This window comes from Vespula pensylvanica, chromosome 6 (assembly GCF_014466175.1).
Source record: "Vespula pensylvanica isolate Volc-1 chromosome 6, ASM1446617v1, whole genome shotgun sequence".
NCBI classification, from domain to species: Eukaryota; Metazoa; Arthropoda; class Insecta; order Hymenoptera; family Vespidae; genus Vespula; species Vespula pensylvanica.
The window spans coordinates 7263332-7289733 of record NC_057690.1 but is presented as its reverse complement, the minus strand read 5'-3'; the positions used below and the strand labels follow the sequence as shown (position 1 = coordinate 7289733).

General features: G+C 32.8%; 3 protein-coding genes across 8 annotated transcripts in view; 2 read left to right on the top strand and 1 right to left on the bottom strand.

Annotated features, from left to right (window-relative positions):
- Positions 1–16042, top strand: part of LOC122629865 (hemicentin-2-like) — a 28492-nt gene extending 12450 nt beyond the window's left edge. For all 3 annotated transcript variants that reach the window (XM_043813709.1, XM_043813710.1, XM_043813711.1), the window contains 8 exons: positions 7676–8020; positions 8766–9080; positions 9285–9436; positions 9538–9682; positions 10049–10342; positions 10576–10965; positions 12290–12601; positions 14875–16042. In XM_043813709.1, the coding sequence (XP_043669644.1) occupies positions 7676–8020; positions 8766–9080; positions 9285–9436; positions 9538–9682; positions 10049–10342; positions 10576–10965; positions 12290–12601; positions 14875–15476 (2555 nt within the window). In that variant the 3' untranslated portion in view covers positions 15477–16042. The remainder of the gene's footprint in view (positions 1–7675; positions 8021–8765; positions 9081–9284; positions 9437–9537; positions 9683–10048; positions 10343–10575; positions 10966–12289; positions 12602–14874) is intronic.
- Positions 16043–16616: 574 nt separating this feature from the next.
- LOC122629788 lies at positions 16617–21412 on the top strand. 3 transcript variants are annotated; one of them, XM_043813567.1, is made up of 3 exons: positions 16617–16903; positions 17669–17834; positions 20054–21412. In XM_043813567.1, exons 2-3 carry the CDS (start codon positions 17762–17764, stop codon positions 20293–20295), a joined length of 315 nt encoding a protein of 104 aa, XP_043669502.1. In that variant the 5' UTR covers positions 16617–16903; positions 17669–17761; the 3' UTR covers positions 20296–21412. The 3 variants fall into 3 exon arrangements, with proteins under 3 accessions (XP_043669502.1, XP_043669500.1, XP_043669501.1); XM_043813565.1 differs by having other exon boundaries at positions 20051–21412; XM_043813566.1 differs by lacking the exon at positions 16617–16903 and having other exon boundaries at positions 17529–17834; positions 20051–21412.
- A 2355-nt stretch (positions 21413–23767) lies between these two features.
- On the bottom strand, positions 23768–26005 carry LOC122629991 (caspase-like). Of its 2 annotated transcripts, none has more exons than XM_043813964.1 (4): positions 25797–26005; positions 24854–25068; positions 24155–24523; positions 23768–24065 (listed from the first exon to the last, which is right to left on the bottom strand). In XM_043813964.1, the coding sequence occupies exons 1-4, from the start codon at positions 25850–25852 to the stop codon at positions 23989–23991; spliced, it is 717 nt and encodes a 238-aa protein (XP_043669899.1). In that variant the 5' UTR covers positions 25853–26005; the 3' UTR covers positions 23768–23988. The 2 variants fall into 2 exon arrangements, with proteins under 2 accessions (XP_043669899.1, XP_043669898.1); XM_043813963.1 differs by having other exon boundaries at positions 23768–24081; positions 25797–26000.
- Between the last annotated feature and the right edge of the window lie 397 nt (positions 26006–26402).

The following is a 26402-nucleotide window of genomic DNA, read 5'->3' as shown; positions in this document are numbered from 1 at the left end:
AAGATTTCCGGTGGGGCATAGGTCGTGACCCTGGCTCTACCAGAGCTCTTTTAGAAAAGACATTTTACCTCTTCTTAACAGAGAGGGATCTTTCTTTTCTTCTTTCAAATGGAGATATCTGATTTGGACAGGATGCTGAAAGTATGTACATATATAAGTAAAGTTGAAATAACATAAGTATATAGGGTAATAGGAATGTTAAGAAGGGCAAAAAATAGAAAAGTAGAGAGAGATAGAAAGAAAGAGAGAGAGAGAGAGAGAGAGAGAGAGAGAGAGAAAGAGAGAGAGAGAGAGAGAGAAAGAGGAGGGATAAGAAAACGCTACAGTTCAGTAGTAAACTGATTGATCCGTGCGATTGTTCACGGATTCGCGATTGTCTCATACCGTGGATAGCTGAGAAAAGAAAAGAGAAAGACGTTATATCGAGAATCGAAAGAAACAGATAAAACGAGAAGACGAAAAAGGAAGAAAGAAAGAGAGAGAGAGAGAGAGAGAGAAAGAAACGAATGGAAGAGAAAAAGAGCTTGAGATAGTCGGACTTTCTTTTCTTTCGTTTTATTCTCGAAGAAGTCGGATTCATTCGATCGATCGATCGTCCAAGCATTTACCATCCCCTAATATCACAACCTTTATATGTTTGTTGTTTTCTTTCTTATTCATCAGTCGTACAGTTTCGAGGAGTCGAAATTTAATATCAGCGCCATCGCGTTTGCATCGTAGCTGGCATCGTTTGTATCATTTTATCGAATCGACTATTTGAATCAAGAAAAATCTTTAAGATTTTCGAATCAATTATCTCGATGAAGGAAACTCACGAGACTCTTGAATTCTTCCGCTTAAAAATTGATCGTGTTTTCTTCTTTTCTTTTCTGGTTAAAAGCAAAAGACGTTCTTCGTCTCTCTGAGCATCACTAATGTCGACTCATGAATCTTTGGATTCGTTTAAATTTACTCTTATATATTTATGTCCGATCCTTCAAGTTTGTCTTCTAGAAATGTCTTCCATTGTCTTCAAGAAATGAAGTCTTTTCTTTGTCGCAATTAACAGCCGATCTAAAAAGAATAATCCACGTTTTTATTCACACTTTACTAAATGAAATATTTTTTGGAACGAATAGCGTTCGTCTTTTGATGATGGAATTCGTAAATCGCGTAAATTGAAAGATAAAGGATGAGTATTAATGTAACGATTAATTGAATATCCCTTTGTTTAATATGTATGTGTGTGTATATATATATTCTTTTGTTTTCAATAGAAATAAAATCAGAGTTTATTTGTCATTTAGTTTAATATATATAATGTAATATATTTAATATATATAATGGTCTGAATGATTAATGCAGGTATTATTTATAATGCCCAGTCGTTATGAATAATGACAAACAAAATCGGGTAGAGTAATAAATTTCATGTAGTTTGTCATAATTTATCATGGATCAATATGAATATTGCTATCATTGGGTAAAGTGATAATAATGATTCCTTTTTGGCAGCATTAGAAGCTGTTGCGATTGGGAGAGGGGAGGAGAGAAGAAGGGAGGAGTAATAATCCGACTGTGATCCGATTTGCGTCATGAGTGCGCATTGCATTTAGTATTGAATTGCAAATTCATGCTGCAAGTACTATAGTTAATCTTCTCGGACATTTTAATATTTCTTGTTTTTTTTTTCTTTTTTCATTTGTAAGGAATTTTCTAATATTTTCTTATAAGGATCTTTTCAATATCATCTTGAGAAAGAAAAGAAAGAAGAATCTCGACTTGAGTTGTGTAGTCTAGATATAGTGGTAAGAACATTGAGGATCGAGGAGAAAACGTGATAGCCACTTTCCATACCACCTACTTAGTTTTCTAAAGTGATCCCGAGAACTTTCTAAAATTCAATAAAAAATTGATATAAAATAAAATCGGTTATTGTAATAAGTTTATCACAGAAAACTATCTAAAAAAATGCAAACCTAACAGTGAAATTTGTTATAGTACGGTATGGATTAATTGTAAGTGATTAATACAAGCATTATTAATAGTAACAAATAAAAAAACAATGATTCAGCATATTAGATACGTTATTTAGAAATATATTTTTTTATTAATATGAAATTATGACCGTAATATGACCTGTATAATATGAAAATGTTGTGCTTAAAATACATTGAAATAATTCACAAGAATTAATAATACTTGATGGAAAAATACATTTTTTTTCTTTTTTCTTTTTTTAAATCAAATTGCCTAAAGGGAATGTAGTTGTGTTTATAATGTCTGGTCAATTTAATAAATTAATTAATATTTATCAGGTTCCGCGGTCATTCTTAATTATTATTCATAATGATTGGACATTATTAATCATTTGGTCTATATAAAATATATACTAACATATATATTAACATATATATTATACTTTGCCCTATAACATATGTACATTTAGAGATTCTTTTATACGAAATTTTTTGGAAGTAATTAGACCTTTGTTGATTTTTAATTTTTCGGAGGAATACTTTTTGTTATAACTTCGTGTATCGTCTTATCTGCCTGAGTAAGTATTGATATGAGTCATTCCTTGATTCTCCTTGAAGTAGATTCTAGCAAGAATATGCAAACGTCGTTTACGTTCGGAATACTAAGCATCCTGGATATAATATTAAGTAAACCCATGCAAATTTGTGCTGAGGTAATTGTCGATATTTTGAAGTTGGATTGCTTTGATAGATGATTCTACAGATAATAAATGTTTGCTCCTTTATCCGTAACATTAAACATAGTATAGATATAAAAAGAAGTAGAATATTCGCATAATTGCCGGTTCGATGGATCGGCAAATCGCTCTCTTTCCGGTTGGTTCCACCAAAGGGAATATACGCATCGAACAACCCACGTGATTCTATGCACGGATCACGCTTTTTTGAACTAACATTATAAACGAAGATAGTCGAGCCTGAACTATTTTGACGTTGTAAGAGAGAAAATGATTTAAGATAATTCATATAGAAAGATATGATGTATAGATATACCTATATAATATATGCAGATTTATAGGAATATGCTTGATATAAAAATTGTTTATCGTTCTATCTAATGATGAAATATTAACAATATTTTAATAATCAAACATTTTATTTCTATTCCGAATATGTTTATAGAAATCTTTGTATCGATTGAATAATCTTCGATATTTTTATATATTTATAAGGTATTTGGTGTTCTCTACCATTCGATGTTCCTAGAAGGAACAGAGAATGGAGAGTTGTGGATGCTAATGGATTATCGAAGATATCGATTCGAGATTAATTATGTAATTAGGAAACAGGAAATTATTTCGTGTATATGTACATACACGTGTGCGTAAGCGTATGTATATGTGTTTCTAGGAACGACGCATCTAATGTCTCGATCTAAGCTTCAAATGTATTCGGTTCTACGTTCTATCTACCCATCTATTTACCTAACTGTCGGTGCTTCGGTTTGTTTCCAATGTATACACTATATAGTCGCTGTAGCACTTCACGATACTAGATACTAGTTGAAGTAACACTTCACGATACTAGATATGTCCAAAGATAATATTCGGACGTTTACACGGGAGAATATATAGATATATATATAAAACTTGGTCGTTTGGTACGATCAACTAGAACTTTTTACCGTCCGGTATAGTAATTTCGTATGTATCTTCAAAAGTTTATCCATGTCAATTTAAAAAATTGTTCTCCTTTTAAGTATTTTACTAATGATCCAAAGTAATTTTTTTATAATATTTGTTATAACATTTATTCGTTTTATCATTGAAACGAATATATTTTACGAGCTATTCTATCTATATTTTTGTTAAAAAAAAAGTTAATTTTCTTTCATTCATACGTGAAAAAGATATATTTGTGAAGAGAAAATGATGAAAAATAAACTAAAATGTAATGGATTAAATTGTGTTTGTGAGTTTATTCATAGAAATAACTTTCAATTACAATCAATTCCAAAATTATATAGTTTATTAATTTGTAATTATATAAGTACTTACGTTATTTTTACTTTGGATTTTTTTCAAATGATTTATACTTTGTTTGAAACATGTAAGATTTCTTTTACAAAAGAAACGTATATTACTTAGAAGGATACAAAGGAGAAATGTTGTCGTGCAATTTGTAGAAATAGCAGTTGCGAGAAACTTCTTTAACAAGAGAAAAGATGTAATCTTCTGCTTGATGTATCATAAAATTCAATTTTAAGGTACACTGAAAAGAAACTCAAGATACGACGGATGAGGTATTAACCATGAAATTCGGTGCAGCAACGTGACCACGTGTGCAGTTAATTCATCTAAAAGTCATTCCCTCTTGTCATTATTACATTTTTTCTTTTCATTTCAAAGCTTATAGAAAGATTAAAAGGGATTTAAAGAGATATTTGAAAAAGTAGATTGAAAATTTTACATAGAATATTAACAAATAAAATTAATAAAAGGAATATACGTCAAATACAAGAATTCTATACGTGTTTTAGAAAGGAAGTAAAAAGAAAAAAAGTAAATAAAAATCAAAAAGAGAAGTAGAGAGGATGCAACGAAGGAGAATTCTGTAAGTAAAAGTATTTGATATCTTATAAAAGAAGTCAAAGGGATTCACTCGAAACATTAATCTTTCGAGCTGATGACCCGGATAGAAAATATTTAAGTCCAGGAGAAAGAAAAAACAGAATTAATTCTTCGTTTCTCATAAGTTCGTATAGCTATTTGCAATGACATTTAAACCTTCAGCACGTAGATTGCTATGAGAGAGTAGCTAACATACATAAATGAAGGTGTAGGTAAACGTTAGGTTTGCGGAAAACTGATGGGATTATTAGACTGCTGAACTCGTTAAATAATGTAATATAAATTAGTTTCAAAGATCATTAGATCATTTTTCTTTAAATATACAGTGTGATTCTAAAAGATTATATTGAAATTATGTAAAGAAAGAAAAATGTAAGAATGAAAGCGTACAAGTATTTGTACTTTAGAATCAATTAATTTTTCTTTATAACGTCTTTTATAAACATGGACAATTTATAGTCCTGTCTAAACTATCGCGATAACAATGTTATTCACGGAAATAACTGTCTTGTCTGCTTAACTATTTGTAAGATAAAGTTAATGATACTCGTGAATGTTTTTTTCGTGCTCGTTTGATCGTTCAGCCGCTATTCGTAGAATATTTTCTTGCTTGTAATGTCTGATCACTAATGACTATACTTCTTGCATGTCAACTATGATAATTTATGGATGGATAATTGGCAGGAATTCGTTCGACTCTCGTTAACGTTCCCCTTACGATGATTCAACATGGAATTAATTTAATATAGATCGTGCGAGCTTCAAACTACGAGGTTCTTTAACTCTTCACATTTATCATCGGGGAGTTTTCTTTGTTTTTTTATTTCCTTTCCATCCACCTTGTTCATAACTGTTTCTTTCTCTTCTGACGTAACGATCGATAAAAAGACTGAAGCAGTCTTTCGTTTAACGTTTCATTTATTTCTTTAAATTAATATTTGTTCGTTTTTCTTTTTTTTTCCTTTCGTTTATACAAAATTGTACGATTTAACCATAATTGCTTTTTATATAATTTCGTTATTGTTATTTCCATCGTTGATTTTGATAATAGCTTAATTGATCCATTTGCTTCCTGGTCGGACTCGCACCGTCATGTTTGCTATTTGCAAATGAGCTTGCAAGCACGTCGGCTCGTTATTTTAGATCGTCTAGAGGGAATAAAACTTATGATAAAGGGACGCTTATCCACACGTTATTATGTATTATATTTTAATTCTTATAGAACTAATTGTAACGAGCGTCATTCGTGAATTCGGATTATGGATTCGCCTAATATACAGTACACTTGAAACGCTAACAAGCGATTATATCTGACGACATGAACGATGATTATACGCATATAGATATACTAGCGAAGATAGTGTCTGTGTGTGTGCGCTCGTGTCTGGTATGTGTGTAAGCAAGTACAAAGCGATCATAGATCTAAATTACAGACAGTGTTAACAAATCCATTATTATTATATTTGCTATTTTAAATAGTTCATTATAATATAGAGTAGACATGATTTGATGGTTTATTTTTTGTTTATTGTTAGTATTTCTTTAGAAATAAATAATAAGATATAGCTGCATAAATATAATATTTAATATAGAATATGAAAGAAAATGGAGCTATATGTTTACTCTTTGTTAAACAACATTATTAAAAATATTAATAATAAATCGATACGTTTCTCTTATTATAAGAACGAATTTAATTATTGTTAAAACGAGATGATAAAACCAAGAAAATGATATTCTCGGTTGACGTATTTGCAGTTTAGGTCGCGTGAAAATGTATTTCAGGGTCTTTAAAATGACGGGGAAGAACATAAGAACGATAGAAATGAATGGGAGTTAAGGAGAAGGGAAATTAAAGTCGCAAGCTCGTAGTCGAGTCGCTAACGACTGGCCTCGTAACGACTGTCGCGAAACGCGTGTTTCTTCTCAGTAACGTGAATTATACCGATATTATTAACATTGCCATAGAGTCGCTCGGGAAATGTTGTTCTGCTGCTCGTAAAATAACAATGGATGATAGAGGTAGCCGTAGCGAAAGGAAATAACCTTCGTGTGTTATGCAGATAAAAAGTTGGATCGATTCTGAAATGAAATGTATCTATAGAGTGTTTTATTGATTAGGTGTCTGAACGTTGTCTATTAATCTTCAGAAACAAGAAATTTCATCAAATATTTTTATTTGCCTTCTTCAGCGATAGTTTTTGACGGATTTATGTATTCTGGAAAAAAACTCAAGTTGATTGTTTATCGAAGGATAATTGCAAATATGCAAATAGGAGTTGAGAAATTTTGTTTCTCATACGTTTGTTTTTAGTAAGAAATGATACTTTATAAAATTTGTTTCTTTTGCTTATTTTTTTTTTTAAATTTATTTATTAATCGAACACGTTTCTATGGTAATTTAACATACAATGCAGCAGATACACCGAATACAGATAAGTTGACTGGAGTCTCAACAATTTGCAGTTAAGTCGTACGACTTGCACTAGAGGAATTGACTAAAACTAGAAATTTGCGGTTGCGGCAAGAAAATCTACGGTGTCTTTGCAAACGTTGCGCGAACGACCAAAGAGATATCGGCTCCGTGTCTTCGCTTTGGTCTAGCTCTAACGAAGTAACTCAGCTACGTGCCTTGTTTTTCAAGACTACTACTAACAGCCTTTACCACGTGATTCCTTACTTTCTTACGAATTTGATCGTTTCCCTAGCTCAAAAGAGATAGTCGAATTAAATAGCAAGTAAAAACTTTAATGCCTTTGTCGTTTACTTTGTTCGCTGACGTAAATACTCATTTAAAATAAATCAACGAGATGTTTCAAGTGTAAAAATTACATTCCATGACTTTCTTTGAATAATAACAAATGTTAATTATTAATATGACATCTTAACAAGACACAAAGACATTTCTATTAAAGTTTATTACTTCGAATGTCAAAATGACAGTTTTGACCTAGTCTAGAAAAAGACGTAATTAAAGAATAAAGACGAAGGAGTAAATTGTAGACGTTTTTCGATATTAAGAAATATTAAATCCTTCGAGAACGACTTAAAGAAATGAGAAAAGTTACGAGCCATTCGATTTTCCAGTTCCCGTATTAGACATAACGGCGGTAGCCGGTTTCAAAGCGCAAATACCTTGCGATATCGAGCCACCGACGAAAGACGAGATGGTTATCATGGTCTTTTGGTACAAAGACGGGAAGGAAGGCGAGCCAATATACAGTGTGGATGCCCGCGGTAGAGCCGTAGGTCAAGCAAAGCTTTGGTCGGATCCATATGTATTTGGGGAAAGAGCGACTATGAGGACAAACGTGGTGCCAGCTGAACTCGAGATCGATCCTTTGCAATCGACCGATGGAGGAGTATATACATGTAGAGTGGACTTTAAGGATAGCCCAACGAAGAATCAGAAGATCAACCTCACCGTTATAGGTGAGCTTAATCGATCCTGTCCTTATCACTTCCTTCCCACTTTTCTTCCAATTTTCTTTTTCATACAATGTAGGTCAAGTGTTTTGTTATTCTTTGTGGAAATTACAAACTCATTACTCAAGAATTCGAAAAGCCCGCGAAATTTCAAATATTTCGTAGAAGCGTAGGAAAGTTTAGAAGAAGTAGTCTATTTAACTGGAAGAAGGAAAGTTGCTAAGTCGAATGGATCTCATTAATGAAGCGTAAAAGAGAACGAAGACGGGTCATCGCGTAACGAGTTTGACTAGCTTTCGGTTGGCGAAGGGCAACGCGATTTCGAATTAATTAATCGAACGCAGTAACCGTTCAACAGGTGTTGACCTCATCTGCGGCTAGCCGCATTTTCATTTTCTCGATTGGATCAGTCAAAGAGATGGCTAACTTTCCTTTCTAGTTTTATTAAAACGTTGAACCAACCAATGTGATTATGAATCGAAGTAGTTATTTGATGATTTCTCATTGTTGGTTAAACTTTAGTTTTTCATTTCAACTTTCTCTCTCTCTCTCTCTCTCTCTCTCTCTCTCTCTCTCTCTCTTCAATTTAATTGATTTATATTGTATTTCTATTTTGATTATATACCCGTGAGTATAAAAGCGTTTACATAAAATGGTTATGTAATTCTTCATTAACCTGCTAGTTCCATGAAAAAATATTTTTGTGAACCTGACTGGACGATTAATCGTCGACTTTTTCATCGAACAATAGTGCCACCAAAGAAACCGGTGATCTACACTGGCTCGAGTAAAGTTCTGGCGAAGATATTACAACCCTTCAACGAGGGTAGCGAAATGTCGCTATTGTGCGAGGTGATCGGAGGCACGCCCCCACCAAAGGTCACTTGGTATTTTGAAGGAAAATTACTCGACGATACGTACACGTTAGAGCATGGAGATGCTACTATAAATCGTTTGGATGTGTCGCGGGTTACAAGGGATTTTCTAAGGGCTAGGCTGATTTGCAGGGCGAGTAATACGCAACTCATGTCACCGTTAACATCCGAGATTATTCTCGACGTTAATCGTGAGTTTTTCAGTACTTCGATTATATATTTAAGTGTCCTCTAGTTTGTAGAACGTGAAAATGAATGATTTTCAAGATTTCTTATTTCTTTTCTATTTTTTTTTCTTTTTTTTTTTTAATTTAATTTGATACTTTCGGTTTCTGCAGACAAGAATATCATTTTGAGAGATGAGTCGACATATCCGAATTCTTTTTTTATTTTAGTCAAACCATTAATGGTAAATATAACAAATAAACGAAATCACATATCCGCATTAAGAACGTACGAAATAGAATGTGCGAGTTCTGGTTCAAGACCCGAAGCCATTATAACTTGGTGGAAAGGAACGCATCAAGTGAAGCATATGGCTAGAAATGTGAGTGCAATTGCTATTAAAGTGCTACGTTAAATATCAGATGTTATCTATATCGAATATTGTTTCGTCTTTTACGAGCATAGATACTGAGTTCTTCATAGTTTGCAGATAGTCCGAACATAACGAGAAGTGTGCTGAGTTATGTTCCTACGATCGAGGACGAAGGAAAGTATTTGACTTGTCGTGCCGAAAATCCTGTTGTACCTGACAGTGCCTTGGAAGATAGATGGCGATTGCTCGTTCATTGTAAGTGAAAATAAATCGATCATTAAATGAAAATTCTTATAATCATCAATGGTAAGGAATATTATTATGTCGCTATTAATTTATATTATTTTTATTACTATTACTATTACTAATATTATTATTGCTATTATTATATTTTTATAACACTTTAGTACGAGCATATTTTATATGTTCTCTTTTTTCTTTCATTCGACATAAGAGTGTTAATCGAACGAAAAGGGTAAAAAAAACTGTTCATGGGCGAAAATGATTCATATGTGTATAGAATGAAATTGAATGGCTCATAAGATTGTTTCACGCGAGGAGAAAATATTTGTGGGACATCGGAGTTCAGTGGGATCGATTTATCGCGTTTGCGGCTTACAGACGCTCCAGTGGTCACGATCAAATTGGGCTCGAGTTTGCGGGCGAACGATATAAACGAGGGTGACGACGTCTACTTCGAGTGCGACGTCCTGGCCAATCCAAAAGCTTACAAGTTGGCCTGGTTCAAGGACGGCAAGGAATTGCATCAGAACGCGACAGCCGGAATCATACTTCCTGGTGGTAGTTCTTTGGTTTTGCAGAGTGTAACTAGAAGTTCGGCTGGCGAATATTCGTGTATGGCTACTAATCTCGAAGGAAAATCTACAAGTAGGCCAGTTACGCTAGAAATAATGTGTAAGTTGATTATTTAACAAAGATATAAGCAATGAAAATTTAACGTCGGGATTTTTACATATACAAATTGATGTTTTTATATTTAACGCCTTTTGTATAATAATATTTGAAACGAGAATATATGTAGGTAGGGAAGAGGGTTGGGACGATTTCAACGACACTTATTCTGATTATTATTAATGATTGTTAATTCGATCGATCTAATTAAAGATGAAAAAATGATTTGTTGTCAGATGCCCCAATTTGCAAAGAAGGCTCATCAACACAAGTAGTAGGCGCGTTGAAGCACGAGACGATATCTCTCGTTTGCGGTGTACAATCGAAACCACCTCCTACGACCTTTCAATGGACGTTCAACAACTCCGGCGAACTGATGAACGTGCCGGCGAACCGATTCACGCAGGTCAAACCGTTGAGCCTCGTCACGAGCCATTGGCACGGCTCCAGAATGAATTACACGCCGTCGAACGACATGGACTATGGGACGATAGCTTGCTGGGCGAGAAATCGTATAGGGCTGCAGAAAACGCCCTGTCTTTTTCAGATCATTGTAGCTGGGAAGCCATATCCACTGCAGAATTGTACAGCCGTACAATCGACCGGACCCTTCTCCTATCGAATGGGTAAGCGACCTGCTCTATCTTCCTATCGTGTTGGCTACTAAGCCAAGTTTACATAAATCGATATTCTTTCTTACATGCTAGCGATTAAAAATTGTTATTACTTTCTTTTTTTTTAGCAGTATAGTTAAACATTCACGGTTAATTGGCTAGCTGTATTATCTTTCATGGCCTCTTTTTAATTTTCCATTCACTCTCTACAACACTGTTTATGAATATGAATTGAATAGGTAAATTATGAATTAAGGTACTTCATTAACAGGCCTTTTAATCTTTAACAAAAATCCGTGCTAATTTGAGTTAATTTGAAAAGTAGGTAATGCCTCTAAAAGTGTTTAGCATTAAAACGGGTATCGCGAGTGAATTCTCTTGGAATTTGTCTCTTAGGGCGTCTATTAAAGACGATAGGGTAGTTTAGCCAGTGAAAAACGCAAACAGTCGACCGAGAAATGTCTTTTCTCTTTTTCTTCTCTCTATTTCTCTGTATTTCTGCTGCTGCCACGTCACGTCGAAAGAAACGGTCGCACATCACTGACGTTTTTTCCGTAGAGTCAGCAGCGTTGTGTACGCTGCCGTTGTCGGATGAAAGAGCTGCCGCTCTGCTTGGAAGGGGAGCAGCTAAGTGCTGAGAAACAAGTGTTCGGATTTCGACGGCACAGCATTTTGCAATGTAGGTCAGGTGCTACCGGTTTCGTAACTTCGACCACCTCGCGATGTTCCCTCTTGTTTCTTTACTCCCGAAGGATAAATACTTTTTAATAGTTTTGACGAATGCGCTTCCGGGAACGACGGGATTCACTCTTTTCTCCTTTTTTTTTGTCGTACTATCTTCGAGATCGTACGGGAGGACAAGAAGAAAGAGAAAAAGAAGAGAAAGAGAAAAAAGTCGTTAACGTCGATTTACACCTTTCTATCGAAAGATAGTGAAGGAGAAACGTGTCTTTTCGAGAGTTTAAAAAGTATCCAGCATGAACACAGCGATATCGCTAGACTTTATCAAGTTCCATTTGGATTTTTATCGGATTTTAGGATTTTATATCATATAAAAAGGATGGACGATATAAAAGCGATAGACTAGAGAAAAAGACCTTTCGTATGTCTTTCGAAAATGATAAATGATCATTCTAAATAAATGAGTTATTCGTTTCGTTGTTCATAGATACCGATTAATCCGTATAATCAAAGTTCTAATTTTCATCTCATTACTTTTGAGTTCACTTCATTAACGTAAATTAGTCCATTTCGTTTTTGCCGTGATTAAACTGCAAGAGTTTTGTTGTCTCATGAGAATCGTCCGTGTAGATAAGCACGCGTCTATGTAAAACAGGACACGAAGACTTTAAAGCTACCGACCCGAGGGACGCCGATTGGTTGATCGTCAGATGCTCCGAGGGATTCGACGGTGGTCTGCCGTTGACTAATTACGAGTTGGAGGTTTACAGCGAGGATAACGTTTATCATGTAAATACTATTTACCTGAATCACACGGATAGATCGACCGGTCCGGTTTTTGAGGTATCAGGCTTGGAACCAGGATGCAATTATAGACTACATCTTTATGCCGTAAATGCAAAAGGTCGAAGCGATCCCGTTGTTCTTGAACCTGTTAGTCTCAAAGGAGTCGCCATGTATACAACAGGTGAGAAAAAGAACAAACTTGAACCCTTTTCTATCAATTATTTCCAACCTTTCCGATCCTTCCAATAATTCAATTCTTTTTTAACGGCATAGAAAGACAGATAAAAGATTTATATCTTTTATCATAAAACGAAGAGAGATTTTTGGATATACAAAGACCTCTACCTTAGTGAGTTGAATGATGTATTCGAAAGTGACGTTTGTTAAGCTTTCTTCCAAGAAAAGACGATCAGAATTGACAAATTTTTATTTAAATTCAATCGGTAATAATATCTCTGCATTGACATACAATAATTTTTTGTAAGAAATCAAAGTAATGTAATCAATTACTCGAATATATACCTTGCTTTAAGATTTTTATCGATCATTTGTCTTTTTCTGTAATATTTATTTTTCATATTTCAAATATAAAGATTGACGTCGCTCCATAATTTTTTGATAACTGAGATTACAAATGACGTGTATAAGTAAAATATATTTTTGGACTCCTGTAGAGAAGCTGCTCCTTATTACATATATGTATGAATAGTTTTATTCATCGTCAGGGTCTTTTAAAAAGTTGACAGGGAGCAACGTTATCGATAAAGTATGAAATATTATCTATCTTCTGATATTAACATAAAGTTACAATTAGAAGATTGCATAAATTGTCGTCGATATCTTAATTATATGATCATGTCTGACAATCGAGTATTCGAGTTTTGATAAATAACATCACAGAATATCAGGAAGAATATCGCCATTAATTTCCATTCAAATAATTAAAAAATTTCTTCTGTTGTGAATGGCGAACGTTAACAAATCATTTTAATAAGAAATAATAAGCATATTGTTGGAAGAAGAGAGAAAAAAAGGACGTCAAGTCGTGCGTCGCTTGTAGCAACAGGATCGAGAACGTCCTTCAACGTTCTTGTTTACTTTTGTTACTATTATACTCGTTTCCCTTTCTTCTCTCTTCTTTCTCTTTCTCATTACGTGGAAGAGTAATAGTAGAGAGGTAGAAGAGAGAAAGAAAGAATTTTTCTTTCTTTTTTCTCCTCTCACGCGAGCCTCCTTCGGCAGCATCCATCGTAAGGCCTGAATTAAAATCGCATAAACGAGCCGAGTAGCTCTCCTCATTCTCGGCCGCATTTATCGTCTTTAATTTCCATCCTCATGCGTAATTCATGTCTGTTACGCGGTACGATTCCGTTTTATGAGAAGGTACGCGTGTGCGAGCTCTTCTTTCAAGAGCGTTCGGATCTCTTCCTGCTCGTTTTGCGTTGTCGATTGAATCGTGGCTTACTACCAATTGTGATCTCTTTTTTTTCTTTTAAATAGCCATAGAACTAGTCAACGTGTAGTATGTGTTCAACGTAAGCAATATGACGTAAAATGATATTAACGATTATATTAATTGATATACTTTGAAATTTTTTATATGAAAGAATACAGAGATGAAATTTTTATTAGAATATTATTAAGGGGAATAAAACGATCTGAAATAGATAAGTATATTTAACATTCGAAAAGCCATCTTTTTCCGTATTCTCAAAAAGAATTCTTTTTCGGTGGACATCGCGTATGTATAAACGAACGTATATATTTTTCATAGGTAGGTACATACATACATAGAAGTAGGTAAACACGTAGGGATTCTTTAGAAGAGGCTAACAAGCCACAGCGTTTTCTGAATTCCAAAGAGGTCATCGTTCTCCGCGAACCGGTTCTCCGTTTCCTCTTAATCTTCGCTTCCGGAATCTACCTGCGTTTTCTTCGTGATCCAATAACAGAGAGAAAAAGCGAATTCCGCTTACCGGACACGTCTGTCCGAGATCGGCAAGCGTTCGGACGAGAGAACCCTCTTTCTTCCTTTTCTTCTCCACCCCTTTCCTTTCTTCCTTCCTCCCTTTCGATAAGAAGAACGATCCTTTCGAAGACGAGCCAATCTTAGCTCGCAGACTTTGCTTCGATTACGCTGCAGTCTTTTCCTCGCGACTCGCCGTGGGTACAAATTAGTCACCAGTTTGATTTTTCGATTTCTCTTAGAGTCAATTCAAGAAAATCGTTTGACGAAGGAAAAGAAGAAAAGGAAGAAGGAAAAAGAAGAAGAAAAGAGAATTTGAACGAATCTTTCTAATCAACGTTAACTAAATATTCCTTAAATCTATAATATTTTCTTTCTTTCGTTTTTCTTGTCTTTTTTGTGTGAATCCCTCTACGTTATTTACCAAACATCTATTTCAACACAACATTCGATATAACCTAGGCTATTATTGATTTAATTCTTCCAAGGTCGTGGAACGTCCGAAGAAACTACAGATTACAGTCTATTGGTGGCTTGCTTCGCCGGTGGTATAACCGCGGTCTGCATCCTTATTGTTGGAATAACTTTGACTCTCTATCGTCGAAATCATCCTATGCAAGGTATAAAGACATTAACAGAAGTGGTTCAATATGAAAGTAAAGATAATCGAATGCTAGCAACAACTAATACAATGCCCGGTGTGGCCGCTGCTACGATGACGAGTACTACCAGTAAGGATATAAGGGATGAGTTTAAAGAACGTAGTAGTGGCATGCCGACAGAATTACCCGACGACGATCCGGACTTGATACCAAACAAGCTCCTAGAGCAACGACCCGACATTTTCCAGCCAAACTATGCGCCAAGTGGAGCGAACAGAACGAAAGACTTCGGATGCCTCGAGGAGCTTGATTTTCCCTCGCCATCCTCGGTTCTACACGCGAAGGATTCCTGGATCTACCCGAACGGTTATGTTGAGAGAGGAGGATCCGAAAGGAGTCTTAGTCCAGCTCGACCTAGCACGTTACCCGTTCATCGTACCCATGATATCTATACGAGGAGTCTTCGTGTTCAGGAAAGTTGTATATAAATGATCGACTAAAAATAGAAGGAGAGAGAGAGAGAGAGAGAGAGAGAGAGAGAGAGAGAGAGAGAGAGAAAGAGAGAAAGAGAGAGTGAATGAATCAGTCTGCGTGCGCATGTCTGTATGGTAGAACCATTTTGACTATTTCAATCCTCGTACCATACGTCGTTCACTCGACGTTTGTACATAGAGACAATAAATATCGCTAAGGTTCATTGTCCTATCCTTTTTATCGCGTCTTTCTCCCGATGCCCTGTTTCTTCTTCAGTCCTTCCTTTTAGAGTTTAGGATAATTGTTAAAAGAAGCTAATGTCACTTCCCGAAGAATCGCGTTTGTAAATAGACAATAAATCTTCCGTCGTTTAAGATTTCTCGTATTATAATCTCTTTGATTTTCGATTTTTTGAAACACGTTTCCGTATTGTCCTCTCAATACAGAAAGTTAAAAGGCAGTTTATTGGATTCTTAAGGTTACGACTGGTGTCACATTCGTCTTTCGTTTCATTTGTCAGCTCCTCGAGAGTTTATGTAAACGTTTGTATATATGGATAATAAATCTCGTTGTGTAATAATTTTCTAGAATCCAGTTTTAATTATCCCGGCGTTTCGAATCGAATGGTAAATTTGGACATTATTACTTTGAAGCATGAATATGAAAGCTTATCTATCATTAGATATTTGAAATGTTTTTTCCCCTTTTTTTTATTTTTATTATTATATTTACTTAAATTCGAAATGGACCAAAAACGATCACTGAGCGTATTTTCAGTTCGAAAATTAATCACATTTTTGTGATAAATTGTTGATTTCGAATTTGATTTCGAAATCAAATATAGGGATTTCTATATCAAACGAATTAATTTTACTAACTTTATATATTTTTATAATTCATTTTACATTTACATTTGATTATGATTTACAGTGGATATTATAACGTATTTAATTTCAAACGAAATTGTAAATATTAATCCGTTAAAGTACTCAATTTTGATATGAAACGAGAATCACATGAAATGATCATTTCGAGAATCAAACTGGCCACCAAATTCCGTGACGTTGCGAAGGTACATCCGATCAAGAAATTCCGTCGTCGAAAACATTTTTTGCTAGTAGTCGTTGATTTTCAGCGAACGGTTTGTTCGCCGACGGATTCGCCGATAAGCCGCTTATCGTCGTTTCGACGCTCGAAAGGTCCACGTCGATAGTCGCATTGGTGAGTCGGCCGAGAGCCGACTGGACGTCAAACGGCCTTCGCACGACGAAAACGACGGAAACGTCGTGGCTGGGAGCTTTCTCGCGTGCAAACACACTGTGTTGTCCAGTTCGATAAATCACATCGTTAGGACAACGGCTGTTTCAACCCATCGAATTTCTCCTTTTGCTTGCAACGGAAATAACCTACTAGCAAGCCAAAGGGTCTTATAGGGAAAGGAGTATGTGCTTGCTTCTAATAACAAGAAAGAAAAACGAATCTGTTTAAACAGATTTAAGATTGATTATTATTGCGATATCATTTCTTATTATACTCACGATACGATTCATTTTGTTATTCGTAAAGTTTTAATTTCTTTTTAATTCTATCTGATTGCCAACAGTCATTGTATGTAATTTAATTGCATACACTTAGTTGTGTATTGTATATTTTTATCGCATGCAATACGTTAAATACAATATTCACGTCGATCTAAATTTTAAGATGATTTTTTTAACGCCATTAATTACTTTTAACACTATTCTAATCTTCATGTAAGTTGTCGTTTTTGTCCTCGAAGAAAATACTTAGTAATATTTCATAAATATTCTCTTCAGTTCTTTTAGTTCTCTCTAAAAAATCTCTTGTCGATGTATGAAAGGACAAAATTTGTTTCTTTATGTAGGCTTGAATGAATTTTTCAACGATCATTGAGAAAATTTGAACGAATATATATAACTATCGTAACTATTTGGGTTCGTGAATGATTTTAATCCTATTAGGAGATCCATTTTATATTTCCAAGTACAGTTTTACGAGACAAATTTAATAGCAACCCTATAATTATTAAGATGAGTGTATAATTGAATTTTTCATGGATATTCATACATGTCACTATGTGTAATATAGTAATATTTTTTACTTTTAAACAAGTAATATTTCTTACGCGAGAAGAATATTCCTCAGGTAACATTGAAACTATTCCATTCATTTATTTTTATTATAGCAACCGGCATGGCTGTTTGTACGATTCTTCAAAATTATTTGTGCGAGATGTTGAACGACTCGAAAGTAAAAGATATTTTTCGTTAAAATCAAGATGCGTCGAAAGATACCTCCAGAGCGTTACAACAACATTAAGAAGATTTCGTCGAAATCGAAAAACAACGCGGGTAAGTATGAAATATTTATTAATCGATATTTACTAACCTAAACTTTGTCAATGTTTTTAACGTAATAATTAATTGTGTCATTGTGTAATATGTATATTACAATTATAATTCAATTTCGAAGAAAAGAAGTATAGAGTTTTGATAGACTTCGAGCTGCAATATTAATTTTCTCATAAATTTTGTGACTCATTTAACGTTTATTAAAAATGTAAGGAAAGTCGTTAGTCTCTTTTAGTATTTTAAAGTACTACCTTTGAGAAGGAAAAATTCAACGAGACTTCTAGTAAGAAAAATTTGATATAGGATGATAAGGATGGGCTGGTCTTATCTAAAAAAAAAAAAAAAGAAACAGAAGAAAAGAATATTAAAAAGAATTAAAAGTATTAAAAAGTTGGAAAAAATAAGAAATTAAACGAATTAAAAAATTAACAAAATCAAGAAAAAGAAAAAAGGATCTAGAGCTGCCTATTCCGTTGAGATTTAGCTTTCTTTTTATTTTTTTCTCGGTGAGTACTCTTTTCGCCATCGAGCTGCAACGAAAATGTATAGAAGATTATTTTTTGAAGAAAATGGTGGTTCCACGAGAAGTGTGGTAGTGAAGAATCATCACGAGCATTTGTAAAAGACAAATTGCTTAGCGCACTTTACGAGATGAGCTACATCAACATCAGGCCGATAAAAGACCATCGAGTATCTACAAAGATATGAAATGTTAGCGTAGTGACGTCGTTCAAAACTTTTTCTTTTATAGATAGGCGAATCACATCTTTGCTGTGAAATTGAATTTTACAAAATTTTATAAGTTTAGAAGAACGGTGGAACGGTTATGGAAACGTAATTATTTTTTATTATATGTATATATATATATATATATATATATATATATATATCTTCACAAATGAATCCATTATTAATATATTTTAAAGAGAAGTAATTTTCTTTTGTATTATATCATAGCACGTTGTTGTTTTATATTTCGAATTAAAAGTAAATTGATGAAAACTCAGAGAAAACGTCTACGTATAGACTGTCATTCTAAACGTCTACATGTAGACAGAATGAGAAGATGATTTTTTTCATCATACGAAGTAAAGTAAAAAGAAAAGATATCGTCAAGCGTTTTCATAGTTTCTTGTTTCTCTCTCTTTCGTTACGTTTCACTTTAACCAAGGAGATTTGTATCTATCGAAACCTTTTTCGAAATTTTGCTTTGAAACATTTCCTATATTTTTTTTTTTACGATTCTTTTATGCATCTTCTCTTCGTTGCATTGGCAAATTTATGAAGGAGAAATGAAAGTACATGTACAATGATACAGTCGATTCGTGAGATATTTCAAAGATTTATATACTTACTGTACTAGTTATGATCGAGATATTAGTTTCTAACTTTTCGAAACTTAGAGAACACATATTTAATAAATCTCTGTATTTTATTGTATAATCATGTGATTGAAAAAAATTAAAATATGAAATATTCTATCAATTATTAATATACTATATTATACAGAATGATTCAATAACACTTTGTATTATATTACATTAAAGATAGAAAGAGAGAGAGAGAAAGAGAGAAAGGGAAAGAGAGAGAACTAAAAGACTGATTCTAATCGAAGAGGTAATAAAACTTGAAGTAATTATATTTAGAAAATTCACAACTAGTTTTATTGAAAGATCGAAAGAAGAGAACGTAGTAATTCGTAATGATTGAATTTTTTGAATGATGCATTTGATGAAAAAATTCTTGTTTATAAATGATATGCTTTTGAACGCGATCATATTTGAGGATTTATCGAAATTTTCAAAATTTATGTAAAATTTTTTAAATATCATGTAATATGAAGAATGTTTGATGAGGAAGAGAATACCAATCGAAAAAATTCGATTCGAATTTGAATTAGAAGAAAAAGGAGGACAAGGGATCTTTTCTACCGGATCAAAATGAATTAAAGATTTTGATAATAATTAGATCATGAAATAGATTAGCTTCACTAAATATATTAGTGGTACTATTAGAAATAAAAATGAAGGATTGTTTTAATTGAGTTAATCGATTTATAGAAAAATATTGCAAACATTGTAATATATTTTCTATTGTAAATAATTAGTTACATATATATTTCTTTTTTGCCTGATTGTAGTATTTTTAATAATTCGATTATTAGTTTTATGTTACTGAACGAAGTATAATTCTATTTTTTGTTCTTTTTGACATAGCAGTAGATGGAAGTTACGTTTTATCAAGAAGGGCTCAAGCCGCATTATTAGCCGTTGTTGAGGGAATTCTTGATGAATCATTAGAAGACGCGAAAAACTTGGCTATTATGTCTGGTAAGAACTGCGTGACCTACGAGGAAATGGAAAAGGCCTTGAAGAGGCTTTGCTTACGATTGAACGATCATATCGTTATCGCTAAGAACAAATATGATTTTTGTATAACTGCACATGAATCATCCGATTAATTGATTCTCAACGATAAACTCTTTTATCATTGATCCATCATATTGATTCATTTATATTGTATTTGTTTTTCGATTGAAAACAATTAAAAATGTTATATTCTTCTACAAAACACGTCATTCTTTTCTTCAAATCATATATAGGAAGATACATATGCAATATTTTCGACTTGTTTTGTATACATTTTTCATGTATATGTATGCATATATATTGAAGGATTTTACAGCGACGTATTACAACAATCAACTATAATAGATTTTCAAGTTAGGAAAGCTTTGGTACGGAGAGTAAACGGAACGTAACGAATGTTTTTTTTCTCTCTCTCTCTCTCTTTCTCTATCTATCTCTTGAATTTTAGGATTTAAAGCGGATTTTCGATCGCAATGGATGACATTGCTGCGGTCCGACGATACAAAGCCTTACTGTTACAACTGGCTGTCATTCTCGTTCTTTTTGAATTGTTCGTTTTATACCGAGTGTCTCATTTTAAATAATACGGCCAAATATCTCCGATCTTATCTATTTTATAAACAAATGTTTCGAATAAAAGTTGTTAGATTTTAAAGGTAAAAGGTAATATTTATTGCAGCTATTTCATAGAGGTCGCAGTTATAACAATTTTTTTTTTAATGGAAATCAATATTTTAAATCTAACAAAAGTTGTAGAGAATATTAATATGAATCAAACGAGCGCCTGCAGTGTATCTTTTAGATAAACGACTATATAGATAGAAAGTTTTCAGACATATATGAAAAAAAATTACTTTCTCAAATGCTTTCTTTTCGTCATCTTAGTTATTTATGGATTAAATAACAAGTAGGTAGTGTATATAATAATGTGAAAAATATTGGTGAATATAATGAGAATGTGTAGATTTTTCTTAATTGTTTGATAATGTATTGTCCGTGTTTATATATGTGTATATGATCGTAATTTGCATTGGAAAAGATATTAGAAATGAAAAGTATAGTCAGAAAAATATTACAAAAATATACTTTCCACGAATGGAAAGTATTTTACAGCGACGTATTACAAAAATCAACTACGATAGATTTTTAAGTTAGGAAGGGATTTGGTATAAAGAGTAAACTGAACGTAATGAATGTTTTTCTCTCTCTCTTTCTTTTTTTCTCTCTCTCTTTCCCGTTTTCTCTATCTATGTTATCTTGTTTTGTAGATAAAGAAAGTTTGCTTCATAAAACTAACATAATTCGATGTGCATTTTATTTCGAATATTACTTATCGATATCGACGTTCGTAAGAGATCCATTGTAGATATAATATATAAAGGGCGTTAAACAATTTAGAATTTAGAAATAGACATTAATTTGAGTTAAAAACATCTGATCAATATTGTTCGAAAAATTGATTTTATAAAATTACAAGAAATTTTTAGCGTTTGTGTTTCTAGTAATTCAATTGTTTTTATTCATTTTTATTTTTTATTCATCATCAGTGTTTCTGTATTCATTTTTTAAGTATCAATTAGAATTATATTGATATTTTTAGTTTGTATCTTAAATGTTAGAAAATACTGAGAAATTATTACCAGATTTTTATAAATGTTTAGATGATAATCTTTTCAAACTGTCTTATAGGATTTTTCTTTAACCAAATAAGTCTATTAGATATCGTTTGTTCTACATATCTATTAGATATGTTTTTCATAAATTTGTAGATAGTTACGTAATTTTTACTGTAATTCAATGGTTTTATTTGCGGGTTGAAAGTTTGTAGTTTTTATTTCTAGGTACAAGTCGGGAGTGTTTTATGCAATCGCTATAAAGAAAAACATTTGCTAGCTATAACTTTTGATAGAAATGGTATTTGTCAATTCTCTTTGAAGTTCTGTATATGACATATTCCATACGTGTATGTGTGAACAAGCGCACGCGTGCGCGCGTATGAGTATATATATCTGTATGCGTGTAAACTTTTTTCGACTATAGTAACAAATTTTCAAAACCAAATCTAACAAAGTTTTATACGCAGGCTATCTAACATAGTGAAAATTCGTGTATACAATTTTCGAGTAAATTGTCGAAAAATTTTCAAAACGGTGTCTACTTTATTATAAACATTTTAATGTTAAATATTCATGAAATGGCCGAATGGATTTTATCGATATTTTATAAGAAACATTTTTGGAATGCGAAGATGTTTTATTTTTAATTTCGTATAAATTACTTGATTACATTCAAAAATAAAAAATTTTGTAATAAATATTTTAATATTAAAATATGAAGAATATTGGTGGACGTACCTAATGCATAAAAACGAGTATAAAAGCAGTAGGATCTCTTCAGCCTTTGAAGATGCGAAAATGTGAAGTTTTTTCACTGTGGTTCAGGGGGCGTAGTTTTCTGGCCTGACCGGATGCCGGAGGCTGCTTTATGTGTGTGTGTATGTACGTATATTTGTATGTATGTATATTTGTATGTATGTATACACATATGTAAAGTATACTATCAGATGGATACAATCAATGGTTTGCATATATAGAAATAGAAACGCGAATGGAAACATTTTTCCCATATAGCCACGTGAAAGAATGGAGCAAACAAAAAGAAAAAAGGGACGGACGACGATAATCAATCGAAAAATGATTTTGGACGATGAAACGTAACGGTGTGTACCATGCTATAAATCTTCGAACCTACCGATTAAACAGATACCGCTGACCGTCCATACTAAAGCACGAATACCCAACTATTTTCAGAAACGTGGAGTACAAAATATATCGGCGTTTTAGGTAAAACGAACATATCTATAGTTCTCCCTTTTTAATCGATCCAAGCGAATGTGATTGCAATTGTTAACAAAAAGGAGTTTAGATAAATTTTGAAGAATTTAAATTGTTAAAAAATATAATATTGTAATTGTTTGAAATAACAAATCAAAAAGTTCGATTGGTATTTAAATAATTATTACGTATTTACATTTTTTACATTTTCTTTTTTATGTGAACGTGTATATTCAAATGTATTATGCCCATGTAAAGAATTATATATTTCGAATAAGTTCGAACTTATCGTGCAGGAGAACAATTTAAATTGGTATATTTTCGTTTTGCTTTCTTTTTTTTACGCCGTGAAGTAATAAGTTTATGAAATAGTTGGAATTCTGAATAGAACCAAAAGATTCGAGTAGGAAAAAAGTAAGCCGTGTCATGGCAACGAAAGAATAGTACTAACAATAAGAATAGTCTCCTTGAATCTAAACGAAGGAAAAACTCACTCCCGTCTGTTCGCTTACAGCCCAAGGCTCTGCTATTATGAAACGGCCAACTATTGTGTAGTTTGTGGTAACCAAGAGGACATTTTTCTTTCTCTCTCTCTCTCTCTCTCTCTCTCTCTCTCTCTTTCTCTGTTTTTATCTTTTTCTTTGATTATATAAACAAATTTATTTTTGAGTTTTAATCTAAAACTGTTTGTACTCGAAAGTATGAATTATTAAATGATCTAACACTAATGTATGTTATAAAATCTGGTTTATTATTTTCCGAAAATAGCTACATATCAGTCTAATTGTAAATTCACAGGTACATCTTCGGCTTCTTCAGGAAAAAAGTACAATTGTTTGACTAACGTATGTATGATACATGGTATTTGAAGTTTATCATTAATTTCTGGCTTCATTGGTGAGAAAGATACGTATTTCACTGCAACGTGTTGGGCGACGAAAGTGAGTAAAGTCAATAAGTCGTACTTTCTTCCATATTGTTGGAATATCGAGTAAAGTTCTTCGATATACCACGATCCTTTATTTCTTCTAAATGAACAATGACCTAATTGATAAAATATTTGATTTATTTTTAATAAAGATTAATAATTATGATCTACCAAGTTATAATCGCTTACCTGCTGTGGTTGCATATCCGATTAAGAAATCTGGTTCACCTGGTGTAAGAAATATTTCTAATTCTTCCTGAGTATATCTGAGAAGATTTATGTCAGTCATAGTATTGCATTTTGGTAATGACTGATATTGAAAATACGTTTGATTCGGATTCTTCAAAACGATACCAGAATCAGTTTCATCACCTCGGCAAGCTTGTATAAAGAATAGTTTCGGTTTTCCTTCGAGAGAGGGACAATTTGTTTTTGTAAATTTAGACCAAAATTCATGGACTTTATATGGCTCATCGTATGACTGCAGTATGCCTGGATCACCATGTGACATTACAACGATTGCAAGACAATCATTATCAGAATGATCCATGTCTGAAACTGTAGAAAGAAGTGATTTGATTATTCGAATTAAAATAAATGGGGTATTTTTAATCGGCATGAAATGAAGCTCAATTTTTAAGACTCGATATGTTAAGACACAGTTTATATACGTTTATTACGTAATTCGCACGTATTTTTTATTCGCATCTCTTATAAGATATATCATTATGATTCATATCTCTTCTTATCGATACAGTGTAGCTTCAAGTTAGATATTTTACTTATCGTTCAAATATGAAATTTTTAGATACGGTATGTGTACATACAGTGATCAAATAAAAATATATCTAAATAAAATTTATTATTCAGTTTATCTAGTAAGATTACCTTCAGACAATATTTTGAATATTTGCTGCTTTCTACGATCCTTATAAATCTTTACCTCAAAACCTAACTCTTTTAATAAAGATTCCATTCGATCGCAATCTACATCGTTTCCTATTCGTGGTTCGTAAGGCCCTAGGAATATAGTGTGAGAAAATATAATAGCCAAGCCACGATTTCTACCATTCATAGGGTAGAATTTCCTTATGTGGATTTTGCTGTTTCAAAATATTGAGAATCTCGTTAATTATAAGTAAAACTTCGTTTAATATACATGATAGAGCCTTCATTATCCGAATACGCACTATTCAAATATCGATAATATGCGAATGTTCTACTAATCGAACATTTTATTATCCAAACTGTATATTATCTCCAATTACAACAATGTAAACAGACAGTGCTGTGATATTTTTAGACTTCAGCGTAAATTTCAATATGAAAGATATAAATAAACTTTAATTTGAAAAAATTTAATTTGAAGCTGATATTAAATAGTGCATGCTATAACATCGAGATATAAACACCTTAATGCCAACTATTAAAATGAAAAATTATAGAAATTTGAAAGCTATATTGCAGTATTATATAAAATACTAGGACGTAGAGAGTGCGATAAAATCGACGTCATAGAGTGATTACAAAGTGTTAAGAACTATAAAGAGAAGGTTATTATTAACAATATTTTAAATACTAAATATTGAAATAGTAGATGAGTGCACTGAAAGTAAAAATGAAGATATTTTCTCACTTTGAAACGTATCAGGCACTAGAAAAAAGTCTTCGATGGTTTTAAGCTAAGAAAAGTCTGTACTCCATTATCAGAAAATTCCATTATCTGAACGGTATTATCATCCTATTATTAGTTCGTATAATGAAGGTTCTATTATAATTAAAATTATTTTTTAGTCTTTTCAAATATCGAAATCGATAAATTTAATCTCACCTAGGATCGGATCCGCACAAATCTGAACCCTCGTCTAATTCGTCGTAGATACTCATTTTGTAGATACGTAAAAGAGAGGGAGAGAAAGAGTGAGAGAGAGAGAGAGAGAGAGAGAGGGAGAAATAGAGAGAAATAAAGAATAAATGACGATGAAAACAAGTTGCTTTTATAGTTTCTATGCAACGACTACACTTTACGATAACTTCTCATGCTTTACGGTTATTCAATTATCGCTCGAAACGGCTTATCTATCTACTCCGATTATAACCGATTAAAACCGATTACGTCCGAACTTCATAGTCTTCCTTCGTCATGCGTTTACACGTTCTAATATTGTAAGTTGTAAAGTACATTTTGTTGCTCGCAAGTAATAATATCTTGATCCTAAATTTAATATTTCTCGACTAAATTAACTAATCTTTGCAAGAATGTAGATTTATTTGCTAGAATGCTCTATTTATTTCATAAATCAGATAGTAGAGAAATTGTAAAAAAAAGTGAGGATAATAAAATGGATAAAAATTAAAAGAAAAATTTTGGAATATGTAAGTTTGGATTACAAAGAGAGAGAGAGAGAGAGAGAGAGAGAGAGAGAGAGAGAGAGAG